At 41.2% G+C, this 20345-nt stretch overlaps 1 protein-coding gene across 2 annotated transcripts in view; it reads left to right on the top strand.

Moving 5' to 3' along the window:
• Positions 1–20345, top strand: part of cobll1b (cordon-bleu WH2 repeat protein-like 1b) — a 170061-nt gene that overhangs the window by 97558 nt on the left and 52158 nt on the right. For both annotated transcript variants that reach the window (XM_073047431.1, XM_073047432.1), the window contains exon 2: positions 9376–9564. In XM_073047431.1, coding sequence (XP_072903532.1) covers positions 9376–9564 — 189 coding nt within the window. The remainder of the gene's footprint in view (positions 1–9375; positions 9565–20345) is intronic.

The raw sequence follows: 20345 nt of genomic DNA, 5'->3' as shown, positions 1-20345 counted from the left end.
TTAAAGGATCTCTATCTTTTTTTGGCAATACAGTTATGATTGCTGTTAAAAAAGATTGTGGGAGTTTATGCATTCTTTCCACTTGGTATATTAATTCCATAAAAGAAGGAATTAATTAATTTTTAAAATTTTTATAAAATTCAGGAGGAAAACCATCTTCTCCTGGGGATTTATTACTCTGAAGTGATCCTAAAGCTTCTTCAACCTCTTTTAATGTAAAGGGCATATCTAATCCTTTCTGTTCTTCCAAATTTAATTTTGGAAGGGTTATTTGTGATAAAAATTTATCTATCTCAGCAATCTTATTTTGTGATTCTGATTGATATAGTTCAGTATAAAATTTTTTAAGTTTCATTAATTTCTAAAGGCTTATAAGTAACCTTATTTACACTTGTTCTAATTGCATTTATTGTTTTAGAAGCCTGTTCTGTTTTCAACTGCCAAGCAAGAATTTTATGTGATCTTTCACCTAATTCGTAATATTTCTGTTTAGTTCTCATAATTACTTTTTCTGTACGATATGTCTGGAGTGTATTATATTGTAGTTTTTTATTAACAAGTTGTCTTCATTTTTCTTCTGTCATATATCTTTGAGATTCTTTTTCTAACTTTATAATATCTTTTTCCAATTGATCTATTTCTGCTGCATATTCCTTCTTAATTTTAGATGTATAACTTATAATCTGACCCCTTAAATATGCTTTCATCGCTTCCCATAATACAATTTTATCCTCAACTGAATGTAGATTTGTATCCAAAAAAATTTGAATTTGTTTTTTCATAAAATCACAAAAATCTTGACATTTTAATAAAATTGAATTAAATCTCCATCTATAGATCGATTCCTCCTTATCCATCATTATCATTGTCATTATCAAAGGGGAATGATCTGACAGTATTCTTGCTTTATATTCCACACTTTTCACTCTATCTTGAATATTTTTTGATAATAAAAAAAATCAATCCTTGAGTAAGTTTTATGTCTATTTGAATAAAATGAATAATCTCTTTCTCTTGGATTAATTTTTCTCCATATATCAATCAGGTTTAAATCTTTCATTAATGATAAAGTTAGTTTTGTTACTTTTGATTTTGTAACAACTTTAGTTGACCTATCCAAAACTGGATCTAAACAAAAATTAAAATCTCCACCTATTACGGTAATATTTTATCATGTGCATCAGCCAAGTTCAAAAAAACTTCTTGTATGAATTTTGCATCATTTTCATTTGGTGCATAAATGTTCATAAAAGTCCATAATTCTGAAAAAATTTGACAATGTATAATCACATATCTCCCCACAGAATCAATTATTACATTTTGTATTTTAATTGGTAAAGATTTATTAACCAAAATTGCAACTCCTCTCGATTTTGAGTTAAATGAAGCTGCAATGACATTTCCAACCCAATCTCTCTTTAATTTCTTATGTTCTGTTTCTGCTAAATGTGTTTCTTGTAAAAAAGCTATATCTCCTTTCATTTTCTTAATATATGTTAAAACTCTTTCTTTTCACAGGTCCATTAATTCCATTAACATTAAAACTTAAATTAATTAAATTAATCATTCATAATACCTTGGGAACTCTTTAAAATTCTCCATGTTGCTATGAGTCTCTCCCCAACCATCCAGGCAAAAAAGAAGAAAAATAGAAGAAAGATAGCTAATATATAAAAAAAACCAAAATACCCCCCCCCCCCACTAATGTTGCGATTAAAAAGAACACAACATTACCCCCCCCCCCCCCCCCCATTTTACGGGTCATGGCAATCGCCATGATTGTACACGTGAAAACCGCAGCCATTGATCAGGAGCTCCTCCAGCTCCCCAGCATAAAAAAAAGAAAATATATTAATGAAGAAAAAAAAAGAAAATAATTAATGTCTCTACTCCCAATTAATACTCCTCGACTATTTTTTTCCCTTATAAATGTCCATCAAGTCCAACCTTGTTTGAATCTTCATCATTAGTCCATTTCAATTCTATAATTCTTTACTCCTCTTCATGAACATTAGGTAACTCTTGTACAAATTTTTCCGCTTTCCAATAGTCAACAAAAAAACTTCTTTCTTCGTTATCCAGGAAAATTATCAATTTTGCTGGGTAGCTCAATAAAAATTTATAGCCCTTTTCCCATAAAGATTTTTTCACTGGATTAAATTCCTTCCGCCTCTTCAGAAGATCGTAACTTATGTCTGGATTAAAAAAAAACTCTTTTCCCTTCTATTATCAATGGCCCATTTCTCTTTTTAGCACCTTGAGTAGCCACCTTCAAGATCATTTCTTTATCTTGGTACCTTAAGCATTTTATCAAAATTGATCTTGGATTTTGATCTTGTTGAGGTCTTGGTCTTAAAGCTCTGTGTGCTCTTTCAATTTCAATTACTTGACTTCCTTCTTTCATTTCCAAAATTTTTGGAATCCATTCTTGAAAGAATTTTATTGGATTTTCTCTCTCTGTACCTTCCATAAGACCAACAATTTTAATATTATTTCGTCTACTAGAGTTCTCAAGCGCATCCATTTTTTCCAACATCCGTTTTCTTTCTATTGTCCAGGCAAAATTATTGTTTTCTATCTTATCTATTCTTTCAGTGTTTTCTTCCACTTTTACTTCCATCTCTTTAACTTTATTGTCCATCTTCTTTTGTTTTTCCACCACATTATCGAGTGTATTCTGCATCCTTCTTATATCTGTTCTTATAGCTTTTAATTCATTCATCATATATATCAGGATATCTTTTATGTCTCTTTTAATCTCTTTCTTCTTTTCTTTTTCTTCTTCCTCCGAACTTCCCAAAGAGTCTGATTCCACTTCCGATTCACTTCCAACTTCACTTCCAGCCGTAGTTGGGATTTGTAGATTTGTTAATATCTGTTCATGCATACTTTCGCGCATGCGTTGTTCTTGCCGTTTCTTCTTAGAGACCGCCGACATTTCTGCAACTTCCTGTCCCGCGTCATCAGAAGTGCCATGCACTTCGCCGGGAGGAGATCCAACTTGAGTCCGAGGCTTCGCCGATATGGTTAGGCCTTTTTCTCCGCCGATTTGCGCAGTCTTTGAAGTAGTAGCTTTCTTCTGTTTCAGTTTAGGAGCCATATCAAAAGATAATCCTGAGTTGCTTATAAATAGTTTCCAGTAGGTATTTGTTAACTCCTCTTCATTTAAACCCTATTTCATTACTTTTTACGAGGGAGCTGGATTCCCAACGTCTCGATCCTACGTCATCACGTGACGTCCCCGGATAACGCACATTTGTACCAATTCTTCCACTTGAAGTATTCCAGCCAGCTCTTCCTGGGTTGAAAGTTGTGTTCGACGATAAGACGGGTAGTACCTGCAAATGCTAATCATCTGCTTGAATAGCAACACACACAAAATGCTGGAGGGACTCGGCAGCTCAGGCTGCATCTGTGGAAGTCGACGTTTCGGGCCGGGACCCTTCAGCAGAACTCAAGCCAGGTCTCTTCCAGCATATTGTGTGTGTTGCTTTGGATTTCCAGCATCTGTAGACTTTCTTGTGTTTACGACCGACTTGAATACGTTAGGGTCTGGTGATTAGTCTTTTTAAAGAAGCTACTATGATTCTACATTTTCACATTGCAGAGTTCTGTAAAGTGTGACATACGTTAAAGAGCTTCAAGGCTTGTGCAGAAATGGGGTGCATCCGTAAGCGTTGTTTGTCAAATACAGCCTGACTTGGGGAGACCTAGGGAAAGACCTACGCAGTTCCCTGAAAGTGGCAACACTATTAGACTGGGTGGAGAAGAAGATATTACACAAATTTGCCTTTATCAATAAACCCCTGAATGCAGAAACTGGGATGTCCTGTTGTATTTCCACTAGACCTTGGTGAGATCAGACCTGGAGTATTGTATACAGTTCCAGTTGTCTATTTACGGTCTAGAAAAATGTGATTAAACTGGAAAGGATGCAGGAAAGATTCACAAGAATGTTACCAGGACTAGAGGGCTTGAGTTCCAAGGAGAGAATGGAGAAGCTGAGTTTATTTTCCCTTGAGGATGGAGGTGACTTTACGTAGCATGTGAAGTAGTGTGTGATTTACTGTTGATACAGCATGTTGATTGGTGGCCTCCTCCTGAGCCGCCTTCCAGGTGGAAGAGCAGCACCTTATAATTCTATCTGGGTAGTCTCCAACCTGATGGCATGAATAGCAATTTATCCTTCTGGTTTTAAAAAAAGTTTTACCTCATCATCTTTTCCCCACTCTGACCTCTTGCGTCTTCTCACCTGCTTATCTCACCTTACCCTGGATTCCCTTTCTCCTGTGGTCCGCTCTCCTCTCCTATCAGATTCCTTCCTCTCCAGCCCTTTACCTTCCCTACCCACTTGGCTTCACACGTCACCTTCTAGCTCTCCTCCTTCCCCACCTTTTTATTCCAGCATCTTCCCCCCTTCCTTTCTAGTCTCGAGGAAGGGCCTCGGCCCTAAACCTCGACTGTTTATTCATTTCCAGAGATACTGCCTGGCCAGCTGCGGTCCTCCAGCATTTTGTGTGTGTTGCTTTGGCTTTCCAGCATCTGTTGAACCTCTCGTGTTTATCAATTGAAATAATCACCTTTTCTGCCACACTCTCTCCAGAAATGTAGAAGTGCTCCACTTGCATTTGGACATTCTCCAGCCTTGTCCTTTTCTCGTTGACCTAGGAGCACTGTTTAATAAACTAAAGCACAAAATTAAAGTGTCGAAAATAAGCTGTCAAATGATGACATCAGATATTTATTGTAGGAAATGGTCAAACTAATTGCCCTTGTGCTGCTCCTTCTGGACATTTATCTGACCTTAGTCCTCCTAATGCATTGCTGTCACATTTATTTATTTAGCGATAGAGTGCGGAGTTGGCCCTTTGAGCCACGCTGCTCCAGTGACCTCACAATCCCGATTAACCCTAACGTAATCATGGGACGTTTACAATGACCAGTGAACCTACCCGGTACGTCTTTCGACTGTGGGAGGAAACCGGAGCACGCAGAGAACACCCACGCGTTCCACAGGGACTGTTTACAGAATGGCGCAAGAAATGAACTCTGAACTCCAGCACGCCACGAACTGTAATAGCGTCACACTAGCCGCTTGGAGGCTGTCCTCGAAAAGCTCAGCTTTGGACTCTGCATTTCAGTGTGGAGGCACCAATCTGACCGGACTCTCTGCAGGAAACAGCAAGAGTACCAGGGATGGCAGGTTCCTGAGAGGAATGATAGAGCAGCCATGATGGAATGGCAGAGTAGACTTGATGGGCCCAGCGTCCTCATTCTGCTCCTGTGTCTTACGGTCTTAATGCTGCCCCAGAAAAGGTGGCTCCATTGGGACGACATTGCTCCTTTGCCAGGCTGCCATCTTAGCAGTCCTGTGGTTAGTTGATAAGCAGGTGACTGGTCTGCAGTGATACCCTGCAAACACCTTTGCCTTCTGGAGTCCATAACCATGATGAAGCAATCAAAGCTGTTGCTCTACCGTTAGGAACTGTAACAACTTTTAGGTGTTGTCTACTGTACCCTCCTTCACATTGATGAGACCCAACATATATTGGAGAACCGTGTTGTTGAGCACCTCCGCTCCATCCACCTTTCCTCTTCTTCTATTCCCCATTCTGGCCTCTTACCTCTTCTCACCTACCTATCACCTCTCCCGGTGTCCCTCCTCCTTCACTTTCACCTATGGTCCACACTCCTCTCCTATCAGTTTCCTTCTTAGCCAGCCCTATGCCTTTTCCACCTTCACCTCCCAGCTTCTTAATTCATTCTCCCCTCTGCCCTCCATCTGGCTTTACCTATAGCCTTCCCCTCCCCACCACCTCTTATTCTGCCTCCCCCCTTTTCTTTCCAGTCCTGATGATGAGTCTCGGCCCGAAACACGACTTTTGATTCATTTCCACGGATGCTGCCTGACCTGCTGAGGTCCTCTAGTGTTTTGTGTGCGTTGTACTTGAGCAAGAAGCCGCTAACCAGTGGAGGTTGTATTGGATGATAAAAATGTGTGAAAGAATTTAACTGCCACCTTGTGGTTTTTTGTGTTCTATTTGCTCTCATCCCCCTGTCAGGTTGGCGTGGGAATTCATACTAATAATGAATATAGTTGATATAGCTGGACTCCAATAAAACAAGTTCTTTGTCTTGCATACTAATTTGCATTCTCTAAAGTAGAATTTACATGTGACTTGATCTCCATTGTGTTATTAACAATATTACCCCTTCCCCGTGCCCAGCTGGAAATATTGGTGGCTGATGTAACATCATCTGTACTTCACTCCTAATTTTGCACTGTCAGAACTTTGGCTACGAATGTGAAATCGAATGCTTGGTCCTGTTCGTCATCCCCTCCCTTCTTGACCGTAAGACATTGGAGCAGAATTAGGCCATTCGGACTCTGCCTTTTCATCGTGGCTGATCTATTTCCCTTTCACCCCTGTTCTCCTGCCTTCTCCCCATAACCTTTCATGCCCTGACTAATCTAGAACCTATCAACCTCTGCCTTAAATGACCTGGCCTCCACAGCTACCTTTGGCAGCAAATTCCACTCTTTGGCTAAAGAAATTCCTCTTCATCTCCGTTCTAAATGGACATCCCTCTATTTTGAGGTTGTGCCCTCTGGTCCTAGACTCCCCACTGAAGGACACATCCACTCTATCTATGCCTTTCAACATTCAATAGGTTTCAATGAGATCCTCCCAACTTATTCTTCTAAATTCCAGTGAATACAGGCCCAGAACCTTCAATTGCTCTAACCACTTCATACCTGGAATCCAGTCCATATCCTAACTTACTAAAGTGGAATGAGAACATGGACTTCTCTCATCACTCCTGTGCTTTACGAAAAATCCCAGCCAACGAACATCTGTATTAAATGGGCACATAAGTGAGTGCTACCCAATTTTCTTTTTGAAAACCAGGTTCCTGGTGAGTGTCTGTCCACTGGCCTGACTAAGTCATGTCTCCCTGTCTCTCACTTCTCATTTTATAACCTCTCATAAAGTCTGCTTTAATAATCAGCTCTAATCTCTGTTTGGGTTACTAAATAAGGTTGGTAAGCCGTAAAAAAAAACCAGCACCTGGGGATAAGATGTTACTTTGCAGATACATTACTCATAGTAAGATTAGGCACTAACAATTCTAAAATGGAACCCTTAGAGAGTTAAAGGAACTGAAAACACAGCCATATTCAAATGATACTTAGTACATTTATTATCAAAGTATGTATGCAGTGTACAACCTGAGATTTATCTTCTACCCAGACAGGCGGGAAACAAACACCATGGAACCTGTTCACAAAAAACACCCAACCTGCAGAAAAAGAACAAACTGCCTAAACGGCAAAAAATGAGCAAATAACACACAGAATGTTAAACATCAAACTGCAGAGTCCTTGAAACAGTCTAGGAATGTTCAGTGTAGCACTGTGTCATTCATTGACTGCAGGCCATAGCCAGTCTGCCCTGATCAGATTGTAGGTTAGTTGGCTATTGTGATTTATCCCTTGTGTGAGGGGTGGGAGGAGAGTCAGGGTGCAGTTGATACACACGTGTGCAGGGAAATAATTGGACGAATAGACTTCAATCGCATCTGCAAAAATCTGCAGAGGCTGGAAATCCAAGCAACGCACACAAAATGCTGGAGGAGCTCAGCAGCCAGGCAGCATCTTTGGAAAAGAGTACAGTCAATGTTTTGGGCCAAAGAGTCGACTGTACTCTTCCTCAAAGATGCTGCCTGGTTTGGTGAGCTCCCTCAGCATTTTGTGTGTGTTGGAGGAATAGACTTAGTGGAATTGCTCGTAGACCCAGCTTAGACTCAGTGGAGTGAATGAACGCCAGAGCCGTAAGAGAATATGAGAGTGATACACTGACAGGACGCAGTTTGACTCGGAGACACAAGTGACTGCAGATGCTGGAAAGCTTCAGTAACACACAGAATCCCTGGAGGAACTCAGCAGGACAGGTTGCATCTATGGAGGGAAATGAATAGCTGATGTTTTGGACCAAGTCATGATGAAGGGTCTCGACCTGAAACAGCGACGGTTTATTCTCCTCCATTGATGCTGCTCGACTTGTGTGTTGACAGAAAGAGATGCACAGTGAAATTCTGGAACATTCTGAGTGTGGAAAGACAGTGGCTTGATTGAATCTCACAAGAGTTTCATACTCATGAAAACCAAGGAAATTCATGTGGCTCAAAGCTATTGGCTGTGGCAAAGCAGGGTGGTGGAGTACTGCAATGTGACTTTGCAATGGGAGATCATAAGACATAGGAGCAAAATTAGGCTGTTTGGCCCATCGAGTCTGCACTGCCATTTCATCATGTCTAATCCATTTCTCTCTCAAACAAATCTCCTGCCTTCTCCCCATATCCCTTCAAGTCATGACTAATCAAGGACCTGCCAAGCTCTGCCTTAAATACACTAAATGACCTGGCCTCCACATTCATCTGTGGCAAGGATTTCCATGAATTCACCACTCTGGCTAAAGAAAGTCCTCCTGATCTCCATTCAAATTGGACATCCCTCTATTCTGATGATGTGCCCTCTGGTCCTTGACTTCCCCACCATAGGAAACAAACGAGTGAATAATGTTAACCAAGAATGTAACCTCAGAGTGATAAAGGGCATACAGAGGTCAGTTGCATCCTGATAATGTGACAGACAACAATGGTTAGATAACCATCTATTTCAGCATCCATTTCAATGCAAGAGAAACGTGTTGCGTCATAATGCTGCAAAATACTAGGTTGGAAAATGTCGGTATTGTATCAGGAATGTCTGTAAAGAAATACGGAGTTGACATAATGACCCATTAAGCAAAGTAACAATTTGGGAACTGCGTTTGACCATGGGACAATTTAGAATGACTAATTAACCTGGAGCACGTGGAGGAGCGAAACCCACGTGCACACGGGAAGGAACATACAAACCTGTTTGCAGTGGATGCTGGAATTGAATCCCGAGCACCCCAAACTAATAAAGCGTCAGGCTGATTGCTTCACTGTCATGGCGCCATTATGGATGGGCGCCCATTCAAGGGGAGTTTGTAACATAGGCATAGTCTGTACTCTTCTGGCAGGAATAGAGGACGAGCAATCAAAATATCAAATTTTTTGTTTTACTTCCCCTCAAACTCTTACTCCCTTTGCCTAGGAACTTTGAGCCAAGGTGCAGGATAAAAGTCCCACAAACATTGTGATCACGTGATTGTCATGCATAAATAGCTCTCTGAACACCACATTAATTGACACCAATGGGTTTGTTACACTCAACTGGAGCCTGAACACAATCCTTGACCAAGAGTTAATTAACAATAATATTTGCTCTTAAAGAATTCTTTTGCTCAAAGCAAATTAACTAATTGATCTCTCTTTTATCAACAGCAAAAGACCCAAACCAAAAGCGCCAGCACCTCCAACATTTTCCAAGAATGTTGAGAGTTCTTCCGTAACTAAAAGCCAAGAGCGTGGAAGTTTGACCATGGAACAGAAAGGCAGTGTTGTGAATTCACACATGGATTTGACTGTCGTTCTGCCAGGCGGGGAAGAGCGATCCACCAGTGTAAATGGAAGGTAGTTATCTTTGTACCTTTGCCACGTCTCACCACTGGTGCTGTTTTTACAGCTCTCTAGATTGTGCTTCTATTCTGGCAATTAATGAAGCAACTTGTGTTGGAGCCATGTGTCTATTTTCTGTGTGTTGTATCTTGTGTTGCATGTTTTCATTGCGGGTTATGGTAATTTGTCACATGGCTTGGGGCATGGTACAGGTAAATAAGTAGTCATGTATTCACCCTTTGTGCCGTTAGTCGAATTAGAGAGAGACTGAGTAGGGGATGGATATTTTTTGTTGACTGCTAATTTCACTAATTCAACTATCACAACAGTAGTTTCATTAGTTTTTCATCGCTATTTTTGATTGTCTTTGTCGCTTGTCTTCGCGGTAAAGGATCAAACATACTTTTTTTGACTTGGAACTCAATTATTTAGAAGTGCATCACACAGTGTTGAGTTCCTCACTCAGTCTCTCAGCGGTTTTGGTTTGTTCTGAAGTAACCGTGTCAACCTTGTATCCCTTTTAGGCATTCATAGTGTATATGAATACATCAGTGCAGATCTTAACAATGCGATGAGTAACTTCGTCTAAGTTAATATTTAGTATTAGCTCCTGTAAGTTGAGAGCACGCTAATAATTCACATTTTTTGCAATTGTTACATTACATTTTTGCAACCTTGCTAGTATACAGTGTTATATAGAAGCTGTTGGTGTGAATGCAACCTGTTTCATAGTATTTATAGGATGGTTTCTAACTCTGTAACATTGATCAGTGATCAGTTTGAAATCAGTCTATGAAGGGTATTGGTTCTTACTGAATATGAATTGGTTAGTGTGTACTCCAAAGGAATTTAAAAGGTCTTTTCACTTAAGAGCAAAATGTAAAGAACAGCAGAAAATTGATTTTGACATTGTGGGTGGGTCATTTTGAAAAGGTCACCAGAGAGATATTTTTAAGAATTTATATGGTGATACAGCGCAGAGTAGGCCCTTCTGGGCCTTCGAGCCCCACCACTCCAGCAACTCCACAATGCTGATTAACCCTAACCTAATGATGGGACAGTTTACAGTACCTACTCAGTGAAAAAGGATCTAATGCTTTCTCGGCATATTTGATGATTAAACTGCTCTCGGGCTTATAAATTTTGACAAAGACGAAGGTCTCGCTCTAAGTAAGAACTGGAATTTGATTATATACCAGGTGAGAGAGCAGAAACCTGATTGGATGAGGACTAACCAATCAGGAGGGGTGGACTACGGGGATATAAATACCACTGGACTAGATATGCCTGGGCATCATCCCTGATGAAGGTGGCCCAGTTTGTCATCAAAATGTCGGTTAGAATCAATACCTGTACCTGGTTGGAAGCCTCAGAAGAGCCAGGAAAACACTAGATCCTTTTCACTTACCTCTGCGGGAAGCCAGGTCACCGTAATATTTGTCGCTTTGAATCATTGCGTAAAGAGAAGGCGAGTCTTCTTTGTTCTTTAGCCTTCTTCTGAGATGCCGGGACAAGGACATCATCCCTAAGTTTGCGAAGTCATGTTCTGCAGTAACGGTTATGCTCTGACGGGTAAACGCATTCTGCGATGAGCTAGCCAAGCGTTGATTCGGGAGCGTGTCCATTATATTAGATCCGCTCTGAATACCGACGTGAACAGATTCTGTCTCATCACCTGGAATTGTCGACTCTCTAGTGTCTGTTAGTAACTGTGAGTACCTCAACAGGTCCACCACTGCCCAAGGTGAACTAATTTCACAAAGGATCGCTGCCAGACAATTCCAACTATCTAAACAAAGTGCAGCCATTCCACCACTGGACCCAGAAAGCATTGTCATCAATCAAACTGGGCAAAGCGTCGACAAAGTGACTAAATCAGTCCTCGCCAAGGGGCTAAACTTCGCTCTAGTTCCCAGACCTATATCGTATCAGGACTATATCGGCGGAGAAGAGAAAACGATCTGAAAGCTACCACTGGATTTTGCGGAGCAGATACAAATAGAGGTCTTTATGGCTCTAAAAAAGAGGCGTTTTGCTGAAATGGAACAATACAAAAGGCCTTCAAGGCACTATAGCAAAACCCAGCCATCACGATTTTACCAGCGGACAAAGGAAATGCAATGGTCCTGATGTCTGTCTTTTGAAGAATACCACAGGGAAGTCCAACAGATTCTGGACAGAGTTCTACAGCGAGATCCCAGGGATACGATGGTCAGGATGGCCTCTGCTTTACTGAGGAGATCGGACTGCCGGCAGACATGTGAAAGACACTTCTATCTCAGGCGCTGGTACCACCAAGACTTTACAGGCGCCCTAAGTTACGCAACGAAGGCGCCGCCCCCCCCCCCCCCCCCCCCCCAAGTCCTATCATCAGTGGGATAGATTCTCCTAATGACTGCCTCATGAATCATTTAACAAGTATGCTGTCTCCCTTTGTTGGGGGCTATGCGCATCGCATCAGGAATTCGACTGACTTTGTGAAAACAACCACCAACATTCAGCCGAGACCCTTCGTGAATCCTGCCGAAGTGTCTCGGCCCGAAGCGTTGACTGCTCGTGTCCACGGATGCTGCCCGACCTGCTGAGGTCCTCCAGCTTGTTGTACGTGTTGATTTGACCACAGCACCTGCAGTGTACTTTGTGTTAACACTCAGCCGAACCTGAAGCCCACGGTTTTACAGGAAAGACTCTAGAATGGCTGAAGCAGTGACTGATTGGCAGGAGGCAAAGAGTGGGAATAAAGGGAACATTTTCTGGCTGGCTGCCAGTGACTAGTGGTGTTCCACAGAGGTCTGTGTCGAGACTGATTCTTTTTATATTATATGTCAATGATTTGGATAATGGAGTTTATAGCTTTGAAAAGTTTTGCAGATGATTGAAGGTAGATGGGAGAGCAGGTAGCTTTGAGGAAGTAGAGAGGCTCCAGATGGACTTAGACAGATTAGGTGAATGGGCAAAGAAATGGCAGATGGAATGTAGTGTCTGGAACTGTATGGTATGCACTTTGGTAGAAGAACATAGAACATAATGTTGTGCCGACCCTCAAACCCTGCCTCCCATATAACCCCCCACCTTAAATTCCTCCATATACCTGTCTAGTAGTTTCTTAAACTTCACTAGTGTATCTGCCTCCACCACTAACTCAGGCAGTGCATTCCACGCGCCAACCACTCTCTGAGTGAAAAACCTTCCTCTAATATCCCCCTTGAACTTCCTTCCCTTTACCTTAAAGCCATGTCCTCTTGTACTGAGCAGTGGTGCCCTGGGGCAGAGGCGCTGGCTGTCCACTCTGTCTATTCCTCTTATTATCTTGTACACCTCTATCATGTCTCCTCTCATTTTCCTCCTCTCCAAAGAGTAAAGCCCTAGCTTCCTTAATCTCTGATCATAATCCATACTCTCTAAACCTGGCAGGATCCTGGTAAATTGTACCCTTTCCAATACCCTTTCCAAGAGTTGACTATCTTCTAAATGGAGAGAAAATACAAAAAACTGAGGTGCAAAGGGACTTGGGAGTTCTTCTGCAGGATTCCCTAAAGGTTAATTTGCAGGTTGAGGCTGTGGTGACGAAGGCAAATACGATGTTAGCATTTATTTCGAGAAGATTAGAATATAAAAGCAAGATATAACGTTGAGACTTAATAAAGCACTGGTGAGGCCTCACTTGCGGAATTGTGACAGGTTTGGGCCCCTCATTGTCCCGCTTGATGGCACAATAATATCAATGCCGGACTCCGGAGCGAAGATTCGCGAGTTCAAATCCAAGTCGGGTTGAGCATCAAGCTAGCAACTCGATCTCGTAAAAACAAGAATAGCTTGCTACGGAAACACCGTCATGACGGTGCCCTGATAACTCCACTGCCGAGTTAAGGGCTATTCTTCTTCTTGGGTCCCTTATCTTAGAATGGACGTGCTGAATCCGAAGAGGATTCAAAGGAGGTTCACAAAAATGATTCCAGGATTGAATGGCTTGTCATATGAAGGGTGCTTGGTGGCTCTGGGCCTGTACTCACTAGAATTCGAAAGAATGAGGGGTGACCTCAATGGTGAAAGGCCTTGACAGAGTGGATGTAGAGAGGATGTTTCCTATGGTGGGAGATTCTAAGTCCAGAGGACATGGCCTCAGAATAGAGGGGCATCCTTTTAGAACGGAGATAAGGAAGAATTTTATTCGTTGCCACAGGTAGCTGTGGAGTCCAATTCTAAGGCAGAGTTTGATGGATTCTTGATTGATCAAGGCATGCAGCGATACAGTGAGAAGGCAGGAGACTGGGGCTGAGAAGAGATTTGAATCAGCCATGATGAAATGGTGGAGCAGGCTTAATGAGCCAGATGCTCCTATATCTTATGGTCTTACTGAGTATGCTATGAGAAAGTGAATCTCATGGTTGCATATCGTGACACATAGAGACTTTGATAATAAATTTATTCTGGACTTTGAATTGTTTAAAAAAACAAATTACAGAATATTATGTTTCAGCATAATATTCATAATGTATTGCGGATAAAGAAGGGATAACATAATGTTTGGGCTTGTGGCTGAGATCTGTGGAGTTCAGCAGGGAAGGGAGATGGTGTCATTTCTGTTCAGTATGCATCATTAATTTTAATAAGAGGACTAAGTGATATAGATCCAATTTAGCTGAAAATGCAAAGTTGTCCATCACTGTACTAGTGCAGAGTGGCTTCATAGGCATATGGATAGGCTAAGTGAATGGGCAAAAATATGGCAGATACAACACAATGAAAAAATGTAAGTCAATTGCAAGGACTTCTCTCCAAGGACTGATACCTCAGAAAGGTGGCATCTATCATTAAGGACCCCCATCACCCAGGACATGCCCTCTTCTCATTGTTATTGTCAGGAAGGAGATACAGGAGCCTGGAGGCATACGTTCAGCAGTTCAGGAACAGCTTCTTCCCCTGTGCCATCCAATTTCTGAATGGGCTGTGAACCCATGAACGGTACCTCGTTTTTCTGTATTTGCACTATTTTTAATTAACTATTTAATATACATATTGGAATAGATTTATTTATTTTTTATATTGTCATGTATTGCATTGTGCTGCTGCTGCTGCTAAGGTAACAAATTTCATGACATATTCTGATGATACTAAATCTGATCCTGATTCAGTTTATTCGGGGTGCAAAAAAGTAGAGCATCAGAATATTTCTTTTAAATGCTCGGAGGATCCTAGGCGCACAAATCATTCAGAGTTAGCTTGTAAGAGTTTAGAATGACAAATGGTATTGGCGTCTATCGCCAGTGTCCAGTTAACTCGAGCGCTGTCAAAGTGTCGTTCCTCCCCACTTAAGAAGGAATGTGCCTGCAGCAGAGTGGAGCTTGGTGAAGATTACTTGCACCATTACTTAGATTGATGAATTTGTTGTATGAAGTGATGTTAAGATAACTGTTCCTAAATGAGATTGTGAGAAGTGGATCTCTCAAACTACAATTCTTTAATGATGTGCAGTACTGTATGAAAGTCTTCGGCTCATGTAAAAAATTCTGTAAAGCAAAGATCCTTTCAAAAGTAATAAATTGAAGAGTTTCTAAATATCAAAAACAAATTACCATAAGGAGCAGTGAACTGTAAAACACTAAATCAAATCAGTATTTGGTGTGACCACCCTTTGCCTTTATAACTGCATCAGTTCGCTTAGGTGCACTATCATGCGGTTTTATAAGAAAATCAGCTGGTAGGTTGTTCCAAGCACCTTGGAGAACTTCACGAGTTCTTCTGCAGACTTTGGCTGTCACACTTGTGTCTGTCTCTCCAGGTAATCCCAGGCAGCCCCAATGCTGTTAAGATCGGGCCATACCATCTAAAAGCATATTAAAAATGTAGGGTGGTAAGACTTTTGCACAATAGTCTAATTAGAAAGTTTTCAATTGTTTAGGTGTCTTCTTAGGGGGCACGGTCTAAACAAGGGAATGGCCATTCATAAAAGTCAGGTAACAAAAAAAATCTTCACCCATTGGTAGTTAATCTTTGGAATCCTCTACCCAAGAGCATCGTGTCAGCTCAGTCACTGAGTACGTGCATTACTGAGATTAGTAGCTTCTTGTATCTTAAGGGAAGCAAGGCTGTGGGGTCAGTAAAGAAAAGAGAGATTGTAACTGATCTCACTGACCAGGTACTCAAGGACGATTAGCTTATTCTCATATGTTCTTATCCATAGAGTCATTCTGCTGTTAAATCCATATACAATTGAAGTAAGTAATGAAAAAAATTCTGATGACAATGAGCCAACAGCAGTTAAGAAGGAATGGTTGTTGGATGCAAGAATGTCCCAGTATAGAGAGAATTTATCAAGCAGGTTACCAGCCAGCAATTCCGGTAGGAGATCAAAACTGACCTGTTCACGTTACTGCTATGGGAACAGCCCTTTAATACGAACCATCCCGAAGGAAAAATCCATCAAACTCTCACTCTCATTTTCACCATCACCAAAATACACAATGTAAGGTTCAAAGTAAATTTATTATCAAAGTACATTTATGTCACCTTAAACAGCCCTGAGATTCAATCTTTTGCAGGCATACTCAATAAATCCATAATGAAATAATAATCATAACAGAATCAGTGAAAGACCACCTCAACTTGGGCATTCAGCCAGTGTGCCAAAGACAACAAATGTGCTAGTAGAAAAAGAAATAATCACAATAAATAAGCAATAAATATTGAGAACAGGAGATGAAAGTGACTCAATAGGTTGTGGGAACATTTCAATGATGAAGTTATCCCCCCCCCATATAATCCACTGAATATAAAAGTAGTATAATTCAACATTGCTATTTGTAATTTTTAGGGGCATCAAGTAGTAATTTTGACTGACAAGATAAATGGATCTGAATTTAGAGTTGGTATTTCTGAACTAGTTTCATTCGTTGAGGCGTTGAGTTCAAAAGTCAGGGGGTTATTTTGCAACCTTATAGAAGTCTGGTTGGACCACATCTGGAATATTGTGTACAGTTCTGGTCAACCCACTATAGGAAGGACTTTGAGGCTTTGGAGAGGGTGCAGAAGAGGTAAACCAGGATGCTGCCTGGTTTAGAGGGCAACTGCTATCACTAGAGGCTGAGTAAACTTAGGTAGTTTCCTCTGAAGCGTAGGAGCTGACGGGAGATCTGACAGAGGTTTATAAGATTATGAGAGTCATAGATTGAGTGGACAAAGAGTATCTGTTTCCTGAATTTGAAATGTCTAATACCAGAGGGCATGCATTGAAGGTGAGATGGGGGTCGGTTCAACGGGGGAGTGAGGGGTAAGGTTTTACTCAGGGAGTGGTGGATGCCTGGAATGCCGTGCCTGATATGGTGGTAGAGGCAAATACTGTACATTTAGAGGCTTTTAAGTTACATTTGGATAAGCATATGGATCTAAGGTGGATGGAGGGATATGGACATAGTGTAGGTAGGGGGAATTAGTGTTTGGATGTTTTTGATTTGCTTTTTAGCTGGTTTGACACGACACTGTGGGCCATAGGGCCTGTTCCTGTGTTGTACTCTTCAATGTTCAATGTTCTAACCACTGCATGTACAGGTGACGAGAATTCCATTCATGTGAGGTACTGCTTTCTGCTCATGGATAAAACTTACTGTTCACTTTAAATCCTGTCTTTATAGTTTCTTGAAATATTACATTAAGGCAATGTTAATGTTAATAAATGAATGGGATAGGAATTATTTTGTCTTCTGATTATAAATTGTATAGGTTGGCTGTCACAGGAGAAGCCATTTAACTTATCACAACATTCCTCTGTTTTACAAGAGCTACCTAATTAATCTCATTAACTCAAGAGATTGCACAGAGACTGGAAATCCAGAGCAACACACACAAAATGCTGGAGGAACTCAGCAAGTCGGGCAGCATCGATGGAAATGAATAAACAGTCACGTTTCTGACCACGAAGAGTTTCAGCCCAAAACGTCTACTGTTTATTCATTTCCATAAATGCTGCCTGACCTGCTAAATTTCTCCAGCATTTTGTGTGTGTGTGTGTGTGGCATTAATTAATCTTATTTGTGTGTTGATCAACAGTTTACTGTGAAGGTATTATGCAGAGAAACATACGAATTTAACTTTGCAAAATATTTCTCTGACAAAGAGGTTGTACAGAGCAAAAAGGTAGCCGACACTATTATATGTTTTGTGTTTAGCATGGGATTTATCAGTACAAAGATTATAGTTAATATACTTCAGTGCCATACTCTAAACCCAGCTCCCAGCAGAAGTACAATAATATCAGTTTCTTAACTTCCAAACCCCATATGAGTTCTTTGCTGAGAGCCAAGAGAAGTGGTCTGAAATTGCTAATTTTGTATTCTGAATTGATGAGCTTATGCTTTAAAGGTACCTGACCCTGCAATGTGGAACAATTTGACATGTTCCAGATAGAACATTAAGAAGATTTTTGAGCTCCAGCTACAATTAGTTCAAGTTTGGAAATAAAACATTTCAAAGTTTTCAAAGACAATAGTCATCGGCAAATTTGCTAATGTTACTCTTAAACCCTTCATCTAAATCATTAATGTATATTGTAAACAGCTGCGGTCCCAGCACCGAACCTCGCGGTACCCCACTGGTCACAGCCTGCCATTCCGAAAGGGACCCGTTAATCACTACTCTTTGTTTCCTGTCAGCCAGCCAATTTTCAATCCATGTCAGTACTCTGCCCCTAATATCATGTGCCCTAATTTTGCCCACTAATCTCCTATGTGGGACTTTATCAAAAGCTTTCTGGAAGTCCAGGTACACTACATCCACTGGCTCTCCCTTGTCCATTTTCATAGTTGCATCCTCAAAAAACTCCAGAAGATTAGTCAAGCATGATTTTCCCTTCATAAATCCATGCTGACTCGGACTGATCCTTCTACTGCTATCCAAATGTGTCGTAATTTCTTCTTTTATAATTGACTCCAGCATCTTTCCCACCACTGATGTACATTATAATGTACATAATACATATAATGTACATTAATGTACATGTACAAGGTACATATAATGTCAGAGAACTGTATACAATATACCGTAGATTCCGGATTTTAAGCCGCTACTTTTTTCCCACATTTTGAACAGCTTTGAACTTTGCGGCCTTTAATACGGAGCGGCTAATACATGGTTTTTTTTCATGCCGCCTCGTAAACATTTTGCCTCATAACAGTAGACCAATAAAATTGATGAGTAGTTCACAGAGGTCCAATGAAATTGTACGATAAATCAAGCGCACTTTCACAATTAAATTATTGTAAATCAGTCATTTGTACTCACCCTCATCAACATGGAAAACACTCGAAGCATTGTGCTGCCTTATGGCAGTTACTTAGTTTATAATATTTTTGCTTAGTAATTCATTTTCTAGTTAAAGTTAGAAGAGTTTTAACTATATTTGTTTTCTGTACTACATCGCGGGATGCTATGACGTCACACCCGGTTTCGCGGTGTCTTGTGGGAAAATGCCGGTTTGCGATGAAACGGGACGGAGGGAGGGAGCGCATTACGCGAGCGGCTTTGGATCTGAGCGAACGCTGCTTTTAAGTTAAAGGCCATCAATAACTTTTCCTGGTAGGCTGCAGTATATATATTTTTTACCAGTCGTTAGGAGATATTGGAATGTTGTTCAGTAAAGAAGTATACGCAACGTATATTTAAAAGTAGCCGCGTTACGGGCCCGGTTCGAAAAAAAGCATTTGCAATATGTATTTGTTTTTGTTACCATATGGATTTAATTAAAAGTTAAAAAAATCCTCACATGTAATATCTTTCTGTGTAAATATCTCATATTACAACGTGGGACACCTGCGGCCGAAAATCCGGTGCGGCCTAAAATCCGGTGCGGCCTTTACAATTAAAAAATTGATTTTATTTCTAAAATTAGAGCCAGCGGCTTTTAATCAGGTGCGCTCTGTAGTCCGGAATCTACGGTACATCCTGAAATGCTTCTTCTTCGCAACCATCCATGAAAACAGAGAAGTGCCCCAAAGAATGAATGACAGTTAAATGTTAGAACCCCAAAGCCCCCCCCCGCAGCAACAAAGCAATGATCCCCCCCCACCAGCAAAAAAAAGTACTGGCGTCCCTGCCAAGCGTGCAGCGAAGCGTCAATAAAGACACAGACTTGCAGTACCCCAAAAACTACTTGTTCACCTGGTAACTGGACGTACCACAGTCTCAGTCTCTCTCTCCCTCTTCCTCCCTCCCTCCCTGCTCCCCCCCCCCCACTAATAAGGGAAAAAGAGGTGTCTCCGTTTCACAGTGAGACGGGAGACATAACAAACAACTCGCTGATTTACGATGTTAAAGTCAGTTGCATCACGTTTTCTGAGCTCTGTGCCCAAAGAACTCAGGTCTCTGGGCACACAGCCAGAGATCTTCCGTCTCCCACGACACATCAATTTCCTGCAGAGGCACCGACCTCGAGTCCGCCTGCCTCCAAAGCCACGAAATCCCGCAACTGCGAAGGCGAGCTAATCTTCTGGGCCGCATCCTTGATATATCGAGCAATGGCCAGTCGTGAGACCCCGAGAGCATGTCCCATTCCCGCAAAGAACTGAATTCAGCGTGTATCTCCAGGTCAGGGTTTTCAAAGGGAAAAATAAGAGAAATAAAGCCATTTTCGAAGATGCAAGCAAAGGAGTTGCCGTTAGGCACCATTGTCTCCTAAAATCCTTCTCTAATTAAGCTCCTCCTTTTTATGTATGTGAAAGACCTGACAGTCAGTAATTATGTTTCACTGCGTTCGGAGGTTTACTGTGGTCTCTAATTTTGCTCTGTATGCTTCTGTTCTAGAT

The sequence above is a fragment of the Hemitrygon akajei genome, chromosome 5 (assembly GCF_048418815.1).
Source record: "Hemitrygon akajei chromosome 5, sHemAka1.3, whole genome shotgun sequence".
In the NCBI taxonomy this organism is placed as follows: Eukaryota; Metazoa; Chordata; class Chondrichthyes; order Myliobatiformes; family Dasyatidae; genus Hemitrygon; species Hemitrygon akajei.
This window is presented reverse-complemented; position numbering and strand designations above follow the sequence as displayed.